This window comes from Oreochromis niloticus, unplaced genomic scaffold (assembly GCF_001858045.2).
Source record: "Oreochromis niloticus isolate F11D_XX unplaced genomic scaffold, O_niloticus_UMD_NMBU tig00007510_pilon, whole genome shotgun sequence".
Taxonomy (NCBI): domain Eukaryota; kingdom Metazoa; phylum Chordata; class Actinopteri; order Cichliformes; family Cichlidae; genus Oreochromis; species Oreochromis niloticus.
The window spans coordinates 581,657-596,782 of NW_020328614.1; the positions used below are offsets into that span (position 1 = coordinate 581,657).

Genomic DNA, 15,126 nt, shown 5'->3' on the forward strand with positions numbered 1-15,126 from the left:
GATGACATCAGAGCACGAGGCTCAGGAACATGTAGGCTCAGCGTGGAGTCCACACCTGCAGGTCACAGCTCCATCACACAGAAAAGAAGCTCCATGTTATATCTTCACTGCGGGTTACTAGTATAACAAGGATTCTCGGACCACGACGTAACTTAAAGTATTTATTATAGCGGCATAACTTCCAGCGCAGGGCTAGTCCGAATAACAACAACAAAACCACATTTCCCATCATGCACCTGGTGCATGACCACTACGGGTCCTGCTATAACCCAAAATACACAACATCTCCTCCCCTCTTAAAAAGGATGTACTACAGAATGAACAGGTGATCTACTCAAAAACTTCTGTCTTCGCTGGAACATGACAGTAATAGCATCACAAACATTTCACCTGTCCCTTTTCCTTAATTAACTGTATGGTTACAACAACAACTCTTTTAATTGCTAACTTGGGAGTGAGGGTGGACTACCCCAGCCTCCCCCATGACCCATGGGGATTATTCTGCCCCGTTCACTTGGGTCAGGCACTATCTAATAACTCAGACGAACAGGAGGCCGCCGCTCTCTGTTGGGGTATCGCCGGTCTGTGGTAACGTCAGTCTGTGTGCTCTCTTGTGGAGCCCTTGTTTCTGGCACTGAAGATGTCTCAGTCTCTTTTGCAGTCTCATTTACAGTGGGAACCGCTTTTCCTGACGTGGTGGGGTTCTCTACTTGCATGTGTGGATGGACTGCCGAGTCGATGAGTGCATTTTTAAGATCTTCAAAAGACCTTTCTGCAGACACCGGTGCGGTCTGTAGTAGCTGATCCACGTGCCTTCTCCACACTCCATCGGCAACCTGTACTGTATATGAAACTGGTCCAGTTTGTGCGATGACCGTTGCAGGAACCCACTTGTGTTCTCCTCGGTAGTTCCTGGCCAGCACTGACTCACCGGGGCTGAAGACTCTGTCCTTGACCTGTTGGCCCCTGTACATAATTTGTTTCTCTTGTTGTTTTTGCACAGTGTCCTTCACAGTTGAGGGTTTCAAAAGATCAAAGGTAGTGCGCAGATCTCTCTTGAACATTGCGTTGGCAGGCGATGTCTTCGTGGTTGCATGTGGACTATTCCGGTAGTTAAGCAGAAACTTGTGCAGTCTCTGATGCAGTGTTCCTTGGCCTTGCGATGTTTTCAGTGCATGTTTCATTGTCTGAACGAACCTTTCTGCAAGACCATTCGTTGCAGGATGGTATGGAGCTGATGTAATGTGCTGCACTCCATTAGCCTGCAGGAAAGCCTCCATTTCCTGTGAAACCAGTTGAGGTCCATTGTCAGAGACTATCTGTGTAGGAGATCCAAACCTACTGAACATTTCTCCTAGTGCTTCTATGGTCTTCTCAGTGGTGGTTGATTTCATGATGGTCACTTCAGGCCATTTACTGTGTGCATCAACAGCTACAAGAAACATTTTGTCCTCGTATGGACCTGCAAAGTCAATGTGCACACGATGCCATGGCTCCTGTGGGAACTCCCAGGGATGGAGAGGAGCAAGTGGTGGGTTGTTCCGGACCTTATGACACGATGAACAGTTTTTAGCAATCTCCTCAATCTGTTTGTCCATATTTGGCCACCAAAAATAGCTTCTCGCTATTTCTTTCATTCTCACTATTCCACTGTGTCCTGCATGAAGTTGCTTCAACAGTTTTGTTTGAAGTGACAGGGGAATAATGACTCTCCTCCCCCAGAGCAAACAACCCGCCTGAACAGAAAGCTCCGCCCGCTTTCCCAGGAAGGCCTTCAAGTCTACATCCTCACCTGCAGGAAGACCCTTAATGATCCAGTCCATCACTGCTGACAACACAGGGTCATTTCTGGACGCCTTTTTCACCTGCACAGCCGAAACCGGTGCTGTCTCTACCTCCCTGAAGTAGAGGATCTCAACAGTGTCAGAGACGGGTTTTCTAACAGGGAGAGGTAACCTGGACAACCCATCTGCATTGCAATGAGACTCCGATTTGCGATACTTGATGTCATAAGAATGTCCTGACAAAATCAACGCCCACCTCTGGAGACGAGAAGCAGCAAGAGATGGAATTCCCGTGTAGGGTCCCAGGATGGTTGTGAGAGGTCTATGGTCAGTTAACAGTGTAAACTTCCTACCATACAAGTACTGGTGAAATTTCCGAACACCAAATACAATGCTCAGAGCCTCTCGTTCCAGCTGAGCATAGTTGGTCTCTGCCGTGTTTAATGTCCTTGATGCGAATGCAATTGGCCTTTCTTCGCTGTTTGGGAGAATGTGGGAAATCACTGCCCCTACCCCATAGGGAGAAGCATCACAGGCAAGCTGAATTGGGAACTTAGGATTGAAGTGGGTTAGCACCTCAGATGCAGTCAGTGAATCCTTTGCCTTTTGAAAGGCCTCTTGACAGCTTGCTGTCCACTTCCATGCTTCCTCCTTGCGTAGCAGGTTATGCAGTGGTTTCAGGAGTGATGCCAAGTTGGGTATGAACCGTCCATAGTAGTTCAACAGTCCTAAGAAAGACTTTAACTGGCTGACATTTTGTGGTGGGGGTGCATCCATAATTGCTGTGATTTTCGAAGGCGCCGTGTGTAGCCCATTTGCATCAATCACGTGCCCTAGATATTCCACAGATGACTGGAAAAAGTCACATTTCTCCTTACGGACTCTCAATCCGTATTCCTTCAGTCTCTGAAGGGTCGCATCCAGGTTGCGCAGATGTTCTTCATCATCTGCTCCTGTACACAGGATATCATCCAAGTAACACTGCACACCAGGTAATCCGCTCAGGATTTGATCAATCGCTCGCTGAAACAATGCTGGAGCTGATGTGATGCCAAAAGGCAACCTGCAGTATCTGAAAAGTCCCTTATGTGTGTTGATAGTCAACATTCCACGTGACTGCTCTTCAACGTGCATTTGCAGGTAAGCCTGGTTGAGATCTATTTTGCTGAACTTTTGTCCCCCACTCAGACCAGCAAATAAGTCATCAATCAGAGGGAGGGGATACTGCTCTGCAGTTAATACAGGATTCACGGATACCTTGAAGTCTCCGCAGATCCGGATTCCTCCGTCCTTTTTAGGAACTGGAACGATAGGCGTGGCCCACTCGCTGGTTGTAACCGGCTCCAGAACACCATCCTTAACCAATGCGTCTAAGTTAGACTCCACCTTGGGCCGAATGGCGTACGGCACAGGTCTAGCCTTCATAAAGACTGGTTTGCTGTCAGGTTTGAGATGCAGCTTCACTGTAATTTTTTTCATGCTGCCCAGTTCCTCACGAAAAACCTCTTTGTGCTTTCCCAGTATGGCCTGCAGCTGAGAGGAACCATGCGACAGCTTTCTCACTTCTTGCCAGTTGAGTCTGATTGCTTTGAGCCACACACGTCCCATTATAGCAGGGCAGTTCCTCTGCGTAACATACACAGGCAGCTTAGCAGTTTGGTCATTGCATTGAACAGTCACCTCTGTCATTCCTTTCATAGGCACTCGATGTCCAGTATATCCTTTAAATACTGTGTCGGAGGGTTTGAGTGGAAGGTGCTTCAGACACTTCCTGTAGACATTATATGACACTAATGATGCTTTTGAACCTGTGTCAATCTGCATTTTCACAACATGTCCTTCCAGTCTGGGCTTGACCCAAAAACCGTCTGAGGTTTCATCCACATTCAGTATTCGCACAGTATTTATTGCAGACAACACTTCTTCATCCGAGGAATCACTTGCTCTGTCCTCATGAAGCTTAACTGTGCGAACATGTCTTTCCTTTTTGAATTTTGCAGTTCCCTTTTTATTTCCAGTCTTTGAGCCCTTATCCTTGCTCTTTTTGTTCCTGCATGCCCGTGCTACATGGCCTTTTTTTCCACAGTTGTTGCAATCCATTTCCTTGCACCAGCAGTCACTAGCAAGGTGTCCTAACTTGCCACAGCGGAAACATGGTCCTTGTGCATTTGCTTTACCACTGTCAAGTTTGTGCACTCTGTCTGTAGCATGCAGAGCATGGGCTTCTTTCGACGCCATTTCCATGGTCACACTGATATTAATTGCCTTCTCAAGAGTCAAGTCGCTTTCCGTGAGTAATTTCTTCTGTGCAGCTTCATTTCTTAAACCACACACGAGTCTGTCTCTTAATGTGTCATTTAAAACATCTTTAAACTCACAGTGTTCAGCTAATTTGCGTAACGATGCAAGGAACATTGTGACAGACTCACCCTCTTCTTGGTTTCGCTTATGAAACCTGAACCGTTCAGCGATCACGAGGGGCTTGGGCGAAAAATGTTTGGTCAGTGTGTCCACAATCTCTGTGAAACTTTTATTGCCTGGCTTTGCTGGCTGCAGCAGGCTCCTTAGCAGGTTAAAAGTCTTTGGGCCTATCACACTCAAAAAAATGGGCACCAATTTATCATCCTGTATGTCATTAGCCGCAACAAAATATCCAAAACGCTCCGTATATGAGCTCCATTGCTCCGTGCTTTCGTCGAAGGGACCGATAGAGCCAATAACTCCAGCCATTACTCGGCTCCTGGTTGAATGGCACTCTTCCCCTCACAACTGTTCCTTTTCGTAACGTCTCTCTTATTTATTTATTTTTTTGCGCCACTCACGGAGTTTTTCCTTCGTCGTCTTTTCCGCTGTTCACTCCTCCCGGTTTCGCCGAAAAAATCGGCATCCACCACCGCACACCGGGTGTCTCGTCCTCACACCGGCGCCGTCTAACACCGAGCCAGCTCGAGGCATCGGCAGGAAAAAAACAGTGCAAAACTCCGTATTGTCGCGGACTGCAGCGCCGGTCCAGTCGTCCTCGTCGCCACTTTTTGTTATATCTTCACTGCGGGTTACTAGTATAACAAGGATTCTCGGACCACGATGTAACTTAAAGTATTTATTATAGCGGCATAACTTCCAGCGCAGGGCTAGTCCGAATAACAACAACAAAACCACATTTCCCATCATGCACCTGGTGCATGACCACTACGGGTCCTGCTATAACCCAAAATACACAACACTCCAGATGTGGCCACGATGGTGCAGCAGTTGTGTCAAAGATACAGCAGCTATCTACACCCTAAAAAATTATTCAGGGGCTTAGTAAATATCATTATAATTCTAAGTTAGATGACCTTGATTAAATCTTTGAAAATCACAAAAGTGTTATCTTGAGTTGAAAATACTGAAAAGAATGCTTAAATTTTCAACACCAGTTTTTGAGTTGAACTGAGCTCTTTTGTTCAAGTTTATTTAAAAGAAAAAATTCTGTATTTGAAACACAGGGTGCATTATTTAAATCTACTCAATATATCTCATAGAAAGTACTCAAAATAACTGAGACACTGGTATTCATACTTATCATTGTCTTGAACTTTAATTATTAATGGTTCAAAATCAATATAATTTTGTCCCCCAATACTAACTTAAAACTTTGAGTAAGACTAATGACCTTTGGCATGTACCGCGCGCGAGGAGCATGGCCTCATGGGAGATTTTCTGCACGTTGAACGAGACAGACACACATCCACTGCAGACTTGGTAACGTTTTCAGGTAAGTGACCAATTCTTACATTAGCTGTCTTTATCCACACCGTTCTTTTATAACATGTTCTGAAGAAAGCGTTTGTCATGGTGGCTCACTTTTCGCAGCGTGTTTGTGCACGTTAATTTAAGTTTTCAACCCGTCTTCCAGTCAAGGCGGCGGGAAACCGTGCCCTTTTATCCTTTTACGTTCTGAGTCGCTATCTGCGTTCCGGGTAATTTGACCGGAATGTCCCGGTACCAGCGACCTGACCGTTTAATCGGGGGCATTTTAGGAACCACGTGAAAGCAGGTGTGCTCAGACATTTCTAGAAAATGGCCCTGTTGAGTCGCGGTGCGGGAGCTGCGGTAGTCACGCGGCCTGACTCACTCTGTCTGTCAGGTTGTTCAGGAGGAGATGAACAGACGTCATCAATGGCTTTGGTAACTAAGAAGACCTGCCCGCGGAACAGTTCATAGCAGCAACCATGCTGCTTAGCTTTCTTGTTCTATGTGGGGTCTTTCAGAGCATATAAGACGCTGCTTTCAGCTTTGTCCCGAACAGGGCCAGTTTTTGAGAGAACGCTGAGAGGACCGCCCGGGTCAGCAGATTACCTCATCCAGGGCCGGTCCAAAGTACTATGGGGCCTTAAGTAAATTTAGACTCGGGGCCCTACTTCCTTTCAGATCCCAGAAAATAATGAAGGAAAAAAAAGCTTTGGTCCTTTGGGTCAAGCCAAAAGTACCATCATTTCCAGTATAGTTACTCCCAATTTACATAAATAAATGTTTATTTCAATCCAAGCTAAAATTTCTTATAAGAGATTGATGTTATGGCAGATTACTCAGTGACATGTTTTGTAATGATAAAGTTTTGATTTGTATTTTTTCAGCACCATCTTCACCACCAGGAGGAAAAAAAATCTGCATCAACTACAAAGTAAAGCAGGTAATTTTACTCAGAGGACTTGATGTGTTAAATTTTGGAATGATATGATATTGTTTTATACAAGCTGAGTAGTGGATGGTGATACCACCTAAATATTTATACTGGTTTTGTGGTGGGTTATTTTAGTCATACAAATGCCAAATCTAAATTTTGAGAATTTTTCAGTTCGGTAAATATATTGATGAGTTCATGGTCTGTCATCTAGTGTCACCATACTATCTTTTTATTTATACAGCGTGGTGATGTGATTCAGATTATTTCAATGTGGTTAAGTATTGTACTTTGTTCCATGTTGACTTATTTGTAAGTTGTATCCTCCACCTGAATTGGTAGTGAGTATTGGTTATTCAATCAGTTAATCATACAAAAACTTTAAATATGGTTATACACCATTCTGTCATCTTCATACTGTGAGACATATTTTCTCACAATTTTTTAGGTCACAGGTGATGAGATGGCAGTGTAAACTCTGCAAACATGAGGAGTCATCAAAAGTGTCACTACTCAAACATTATTGAGTGAAACATGGTACATTTGGTCATGGCTATTCCATACCCTGTCTTCATTTGAATTGTCCTTGCTCTTTTAAGACATGGGGTGCCTTATGCTCACACTTGTCTAGGTCTCGCAGTTCGCATGAAACGGAGGGCTTCACAGACCGGAGTTTTCCGCCTGTTCCCCCTCTAGAGCCTCGCCTCGCTTCAGTTTTCGGCACCAAAATGACCAAGGTCGTTGGACAGCGACCGGCCCATCCCACCAAACTTGACCAGCTGATAGCAAGGTTCACTGATCGCGCACATCAATGCACTGTTCAGTCAGCTGCAGTGACTAACAACACTGCCTTGCTAGCGTTTGTCATCTCCAGGAAGGTGGAGGAAGCAGAGCTGCCAGAGGAGCTGAAAGGCTTTCTCTATAAAGCCACTGACGCGATTCTGAATATGTGCGCCACTTCAGCGGGGTGTTCCTCTCGCATCGCTGCCTGGCAGACGATGGTTCAGAGGGCAACCTGGCTCCGCCTCTTCCCTCCAAGATTATACAATCTCACAGGGAAATAGTGCAAGCAATTCATAACATAAAATTTAGAAGCTTAGTGGAAGATAATACTTTATGTTAAGGCTTTAGTCTGCATACTGAACAACTCCACTTATATGGATTTATGTCTGGATGAGTAAATTAATCTTTTGCATGTTAGAAAATAAGGTCCAGGTTGCAAAAAATGGTAGTTTCACTTAAAGATTTTTTTTTTGATTGAATCAGAATTTTGGCCTTCAGATTTTTTTGTCCTTGGTTTTTTGTCCTCTCCCATCCAGGTCAGTGCAGAGTTTCATAGGATCACGACCCTGAACCTTGAACCAAAGTTCATGTCATCGTTGGACTTGTATTCATCCAAACTCCTGTCCTTGTTTCAAGCCAAGAAAGGTGCTGCTGGACAACGCCACGGGGCACAGTTAAACCTTCTGCTTCAGGTAAGGAAGATTGCATTTTCTAACCACAAAAACGTTCCAACACAGCATTGAAGAGGCCCTTCCACTAAAAACGGCTTTTCTTAGGTTTCTGTTCAATATTTTAGCTCCACAGGTGTTCTTACCTTGATGGTGGGTGTGAAAACAGGTCAACAACAGAAAAAAAAAAAATAGTTATGTTTAAGCTAGAAATGGTAAGTCATGTTTTAAATGTGCAAATTTTGCCTCAGTTGAGACTTCCTGTTTTACAGAGTGGAAATTCCATCGAGAAAAAACGAGAAGTCATCATCAGATGTCTCATTGACCATCTGGGAGAGGATCCAAGTGCCTTAATCAAAACCTTTGAGGTTGGTGCAATAAATCTGTTTTAGGAATATTAGTAGTTTATTTTAGCTTGTGAGATCATAGAAAAGTTTTAAGATACTGTTCTAAAGAAAAAAACAACACTTCAAAGCATACAAAAGAATAGCATTTGCTCAAAGATTTTGGAGCACAGTGTCCACATATTATGAGTACCGGTGATGTCATACAAATGAAACTTTTTGTTTCAATGTTTGGAAATATGTGAGCTTAAAACAGTTGTTTCTCTTTTTAAAGGACGGTGCTGATGCTGTCTTTGTTGAAGAGGCTTTGGCTGAGGAGGTGATGAAGATTTACCTGCTGCAGAATCAAGACAGGTCAGGCGAACCTACTGATGTGGGTATTGTTATTGAAGGCGTTACTGTTCTGGGCAAACTTGGGAATCTGAGCAAAGCCTGTTGCTATCTTTTGGGACTGTGTTATGCTCTGGATCTGAAATACCCCAAGAATCTCAAATGCACATTTGAAGCATTTCAAAAAGTGTTCATGGAGCTGGATCCAGGAAACCTTTCTGTCAAGGTTCAAAGACTGAAAAATGACCTCTGTTCATTGTAGACAAAATTTCACAGGGCTGTTCTTAAAGTGTTAGACTTGTTAAGTGACATGTAATGCTCATCAAAAGGTTCAGTTGCGGCATTACATTGTGTTGACATTCCTGTTCATAAATAATGTTTGTACCATAAACTGTGTTTTTGTATTAACTTTCCAGATTCACATTAAGGTGTAAATGGGAGAGTATCTTCTGTATGTTTTTTTTTTGTTGTTGTTGTTGTTGTTGTTGTTGTTGTTGTTTTTTTGTTTTGTTTTGTTTTTTTAGCGCAATCCTTTTTGAAACCTTTTTATTTAAATTATGGATGTTTTTTGGTCACTCTTTAGTTATAATCTTCCCAATTTTTTGGAATCAAAATAAGATGTTCAAAAACTATGTCGCAGTGCAAATGTTTTTTTTTTTTTTTTTTCAGGATTTACATTTTTTTGGGATCTTAATTTTATTTTTGTCATTTGACCTTTTCTGAAAAGGTAAAGCACTGCGTTCACTTGAGCCACTTTTATTCTTTGTATGGCAGGTACATTTTTTCTTGTTGTTAGCATCAATATGCCAGTTTTACAGAGTTTTATCAAGCATGCCAATTTGGATGCAATTTTATTATACAAGGCTGTTGTGACTGAAATTTTATCCAAGTTTTATCCACTGAATGTAGAACAGATTTCAGCTCACTGTGTTCAGAGAAGGAATCTGCTAAATGTGTGATTCACAAAAAAGCTGGTTAAAATAAATCATTGTGAACAATGTTGAACTGACGTGGTTCTTTTTTCCTGTGTGTGTGTGTGTGTGTGTGTGTGTGTGTGTGTAAAATAAACACTTAACTTAAGCAAAAACGTTAATTACAATTAACTTTAAAATATTAAGTAAATTGAACCATTATTTAAAAACAAATAATTGTAATGGTGTAGGTTATATGTGCCAAGCATTTCAGCATTTCCTAATTAATATTTTATGTAGTTTGAACTTTTGGTTACTGTTGTTTTAACTTACATTTTCAATTGTATTTACTCAATTTTGTATGTTACTGTAACATCTTTAATTGTTCATAACAACTTATTCCATTTTAGTTGGATTTACTCAATTAATAAGGTGTATTTAAGGGATGTGATTGTTTTTGCATTTACTCATTATTTTTGAGTGTAAAAGTGTTGCACCAAAATATTTAAGTAATTATCAGTTTTAGTTCTTAGAGTGTAGTAAGACACACTGATTATTAAGATACTAACCCCAAGTTTCTCTGTGATGCAGCCATCAGAGTGTGAATGTTATGAATGCGTGAATGACAGTGTTGGGTAACGCGTTACTGTAATTAAATTACTTTTCCACTGAAAAAGTAGAGTAACTGATTACTGTTCATTTTTAGGTATTTTAATTACAGTTACTTACAATGTACTTGCGTTACATTGTAAAATAATTAAACTCTCTGAATATCATTATTTAATTTCAATAATTTATCTTCTAAAGGTAAAAGTATACTCTGCCGCTTTAACATCGCTGTAGTGCAGCTGCACGTCATTTCGCGCCAGTTTGCTGCATAGTCGTATTCTACAGCGGAAGATGTCGGACTCGGCTGAAGCGAGTGGCTGCTTTTTGAAATGGACATATTCCCATCTCTTCACTTTTCTGAAACAAGCAGACAAGAACATTACAGTAATATGTAAAAACTATCGGCTGCTGTTAATAGCAGGAGTAATCTACTGAAGCGCCTGACACGAGAGCATAGACGAACACTTCTGAGTGATCCTTGTTCATCATCCATGGATAACACCGCGGCAACTCCTGCTAAGCAGCAAAACCTGATTTTACTTCAGCAGCACAGAAAGCGTCTGAAGGTGCACAGCAAAATCTCCAGTGTTAAATTAACACTACAGAGTGTCTATATGTGTCCACTCCTTTGAGTGTTAAATAAACACTTTTGACAGTGTTGTATTTTTAAAAGTAACCTAGTCAGTTTTCAAGATTTACAGTGACTAACACTGAGCAGTGCTGATTTTCTAACACTGGAAAATAACTCAAAATGTTAGAAATATTCCAGTGTTAGAAAATTAGCAGCAAAAGGTTGGGGACCGCTGCTGTAGAGTCTCCGTCTTTAAAAAAATGTATTTATTATTTAAAGAGTTTAATTTCTATTGTTTGTCCACTCAAGGTTTATAGGGATTTTAAGAAGTATTTAGTTAAATTACTTATTGAGTAATGAAGTTACTTTTCAGACACAGTAATTAGATAAGTATTTTAAATACAATATTGACTAAGTAATTAGTAATTAGTAATTAATTACTTTTTTAAAGTAACTTACCCAACACTGGTGAATGAGGCCAGTTGTGTGAGTCGAGTGCTCAGAGTAGAAGAACACTGTATAACAACCATCCATCCTTTAGCTGCTGAGCTCTCCTACAGGTAAGCTCCTGTCTCAGACCTCCTACTGGACTCGGATTAACTCTTCTGCTCTCTCACAGAGCTGTGACCTGTGTCAAACTCAGGACCTTCTTGCTGTTCGGCAGGAGGACTGCCCGGTCCACCTCAGCCATCATAGCACAGTAGCTTCATCACAGGGCAGTGAACCACAGTTTGCTCTCACAGAGTTGACGAGGCCCTTCCCCAAACTTGGGTTTGAATTTCTAGATTTTTAATCCTCTTCTCCTGCCATGACAGAAAATGTAATATTTTCTTTTTCTGATAAATATCTGGATTGTTCTAAATATGTGTTAGTTTACATGGAATAAGTGAATATTTAGTTTTTAATTCCCACCAGGCTGTCAGGTATAATGCTTCAAACTGGAGGTAATGAAAGGCAGGTTAGAGATTTTCACACTTTGGATCTTTACCTTAACTCTTGTTGTAGGTTTTGTTTGTTTCTGATGAGTATCAGGTGTGGGAGTTTGTGCAGCTAATGAGACACTTAAGCTGTGTCCCAATTTAGGAAAAGTCATCCTTCATTTTCCTGAATTTGAAGGATGGGTCAAGTGTAAAGCTATTAAAGAAATCATTCTTAATGAAACATTAACACAGACAATAATAGCTCTCTAATTCCCAAACCTGGTAAAGATAAAAGTCTAATCTACGACCAATTACACTGCTGAATACAGATTATGAAATCCTTGCCCATGTAATTGCGAACAGTTTAAAGGATGGATTAGAGCAAATTATTCGTGAATCACAATCGGGGTTTCTTAAGAATCGTTCTGTCCACAATAACATTAGACTGGCGTTTGATACGGTCGAGCATCCTTTCATTTTAAAAGCTCTAAACGATTTTGTTTTCATAAAAAGTTCTTACACTTAATTTCTTTATTATGGTGTGAATGTGGGAGTGAATGTGAGTGTGATTGGTTGCCTCCTGTCTGTGTGTTAGCCCTGAGCCACACTCTAAAAAGTAATACAGAGGCTTAGTAAATATCACTATAAATATAAGTTAGATGAGCCTGATAAAATCTATGAATATCCTTTTGGTAATTATTTGAGTTTGATAAGTTGAAATAAATGTCTAAAATGTTAACGTATGTGTTTGTGTTAAATTAAAGTATTTATTTACATTTATCTCAGACAAAAAATTCAGTATGTGGTTCACAGAAAACCTTCTTTGCATGTACTTAATATTTTTGTTTAAAATTGAATCAAAATATTTGAGAAATAGGCATCTATACTCACCAGTATCTTGTACTAAAATCATTAATTATTCAAATCAATATTATTTATTGCCATGTTTATGAAAATTACATTTTCATTTGGAAAAATGTTTAACATGTGGTCATTTTTCATACATGTATTATGAAACACACAACTACATATTAGTTTGTTTGGTTTTTTAGACTTAGACTACCAGTGAAATACAGTAACATTCATGTTTGAACGTTAGGCGGCGATCGTGGCTCAACAGTTGGCAGTTCTTCTTGTAATCGGAAGGTTGCATGTTCGAGCCCCGGCACTGACAGTCTCGGTCACCTACTGGCCTACTCTGTCAGTGCGCCCCAGGGCAGCTGTGGCTGCAATGTAGCTTGCCATCACCACTGTGTGAATGGGTGAATGACTGAATGTAGTGTAAAGCGCTTTGGGGTCCATAGGGACTAAGTAAAGCGCTATACAAATACAGGTCATTTATCATATTTAATATTAATTAAAATTTTGATTATGTTAAGTTTACAATATTAAGTAAATGGAACAAAATTTTGGATTAACTGACCATCTATATTTCAGTTACATTGACCAAGCATGTCAGTGTTATTTACTCTATTTTTTCATGTTTGTGTAACAACTACAATTATTCATTTCAACTTAATATATTTAAGCTTTAGTTTAAAAGCGTTGCTTCAAAAATTTTAAGTAAATCTCAGTTTTAGTTTATAGAGTGTAAGTGTAGAAGAAAGTCTTTAACTTCCCTTAAGTACAGTGTCTGTGGATGTGGTTTGGAGATGCAATGACCTTTGACTTGCAGATGACCATCTTCACTGACCACACCTTCTGTGATGAACGACTCATCTCTCCTGGTGTCCTGGAAGCAAACAATCATATATTTTAGAACACCAACTTATTTGCTTTCATAAAACATTTTTTTCTGAATTTCCTATAGAACAGTCCCCACTTTAGACTCTCAGACTCCCTCCCCACTGGAGAGGTGACATTCAATGCCCCACTTGTCAGTCTGGATAGCCCTGACCACCACCCCACACACAATAATGCCATGAATGTCATGAAAACATATTTTTAAAAGGGCTCTGCAAACATGGCCAATAACTTATCATTCTGGTGATCTGTAGAATAATTTGGCCACAAAACTAATTTCACTTTTCCAAAAACTTGCAGACTTCACTATATACAGTTCAGACAGTCTGGACCGTCTAAACTAAGTCTGTGAGCTTTGAATAAATGCAGACCAAACTGTTGTTGTTTGTTACTTACACAGCATGTCTGTAGGATTAACTGGAGTCATCAGCAACAGCACAGAGCAGTCACATCTCAGGTCTAATAACAGAAGACAGGAAACCAAAGCATAAAGGAAACAGCAAGTAAAACAGTTTGATCTAAAGTATGATTAAAGTTCAGCCTGATTAATATAAATGTGACAGCTACTAATATATTGTGGGAAGTAAACTGTAACCAAAATACTTCCCACTCAGCTGATGTCTTTCTGTCCAACAGCTCCTTTTCTAGACTTGTAAGAGTTTGATGTCATGTGTGGAGTGCTGATTCAGAGCCTCAAAGAGATGTGTGTTTAAAAAAAGAGACCACCTAATTTAAATGTCATCATTACATAGGGTGAGACGTTTGGCCATATGGGAGGGGCTCAGAGTAGAGCCAGGGGCAGACCCAGCACACGCTGGAGAGATTACATCTCTCAGCTCGCAGGCTTGGGAATGCCTTGGTGTTCCCCCGGACAAGCTAGAGGAGGTGGCTGAGGAGAGGGAGGCCTGGGCTTCTCTGCCTGGGCTGCTTTCCCCGTGACCCAGCCCTGGATAACCGGAAGAAGATGGATGGATGGATAAAACAGAAATGTTCATTAAATGTAAAAACAGTTTGCTTATGTTGCTAAAGAAAGACTAGATTTAACATTAATAGATGCCACAGATGTTCAAAACAACTATAAAGAATTAAAATAAATACAGATCTTAAGAATTTACAGGTCATGTTATAAAAGTGTATTAAAACAAGCCCCACCCCTAACGGCTGCACCTTCAGAAAAAGTTTTGTCTCGGCTCTTATCTAGTAGCTGCCCACTTTTCTATTTCAAACAATCAACAGAAAATTTCACTGAGAGATTTTATATAGGAAAACCAAAATAACAACACTGGTCCGGCCGGGTCAAGTCAAACGATGATTTTAATGAACACACGTGTGGGAGATGAACACTGTATGCAGACAGCATAAGATCTCAAAGTGGTGGAGCATTGCTCAAACTCTTATAGCCTCTAGTGGCCCCCACCTAGTCATAAAAACTTAAACATTCACATTCTTTCTCTCACACGGCGCCTAAGCTATGACCTTGGCTCCCTGTTTATCTGCTCCTGCTGGGATGGGGCAGAAAACCTCTCTGGTATGTTCTGCTCTCTTGTAATCAGACAAATAAGGCGATGACTTTCTGAGAACAGTATTCTTATAACGCAGCAGTATCATAAAACATCATAAAACAATCTCATTCATTCACAATAAATCAGCAGTCTAATGTAATGCAAATCAGTTTAACACAGTGGTTCCCAAACTTTTTTTGCCAGGCCCCCCTTTGTTTTACAAGAAAAATGTTCGCCCCCCCCCCCTATTTTGCTCCATTTGCTCCACTTTATTTCACACCTCAAAAATGTAGTA

At 40.9% G+C, this 15,126-nt stretch overlaps 2 protein-coding genes across 5 annotated transcripts; one reads left to right on the top strand and one right to left on the bottom strand.

Annotated features, from left to right (window-relative positions):
* Window positions 1-530: 530 nt before the first annotated feature.
* LOC109196981 (uncharacterized protein K02A2.6-like) lies at window positions 531-4,176 on the bottom strand. Its single transcript, XM_019351759.2, has one exon. It carries the CDS (start codon window positions 4,026-4,028, stop codon window positions 531-533), a length of 3,498 nt encoding a protein of 1,165 aa, XP_019207304.2. The 5' UTR covers window positions 4,029-4,176.
* An 891-nt stretch (window positions 4,177-5,067) lies between these two features.
* On the top strand, window positions 5,068-9,580 carry LOC109201505 (uncharacterized). 4 transcript variants are annotated; one of them, XR_002061557.2, is made up of 6 exons: window positions 5,068-5,541; window positions 6,404-6,459; window positions 6,899-6,987; window positions 7,082-7,925; window positions 8,174-8,269; window positions 8,520-9,580. XR_002061557.2 is itself a non-coding variant. In XM_019357216.2 (5 exons), exons 2-5 carry the CDS (start codon window positions 6,985-6,987, stop codon window positions 8,835-8,837), a joined length of 573 nt encoding a protein of 190 aa, XP_019212761.1. In that variant the 5' UTR covers window positions 5,068-5,541; window positions 6,404-6,984; the 3' UTR covers window positions 8,838-9,580. The 4 variants fall into 4 exon arrangements, 2 of the variants coding, with proteins under 2 accessions (XP_019212761.1, XP_019212760.1); XR_003218294.1 differs by having other exon boundaries at window positions 6,404-6,987; XM_019357216.2 differs by having other exon boundaries at window positions 6,404-6,987; window positions 7,770-7,925.
* Window positions 9,581-15,126: the final 5,546 nt, after the last annotated feature.

Coding starts and splice junctions, on each gene's coding strand:
- LOC109201505 (XM_019357215.2), top strand. CDS start 5,475: ATGGGAGATTTTCTGCACGTTGAACGAGACAGACACACATCCACTGCA. Junction 6,460..7,769: donor TCAACTACAAAGTAAAGCAG/GTAATTTTACTC, acceptor TCTCCCATCCAG/GTCAGTGCAGAGTTTCATAG. Junction 8,270..8,519: donor CCTTAATCAAAACCTTTGAG/GTTGGTGCAATA, acceptor CTCTTTTTAAAG/GACGGTGCTGATGCTGTCTT.
- LOC109196981 (XM_019351759.2), bottom strand. CDS start 4,028: ATGGAAATGGCGTCGAAAGAAGCCCATGCTCTGCATGCTACAGACAGA.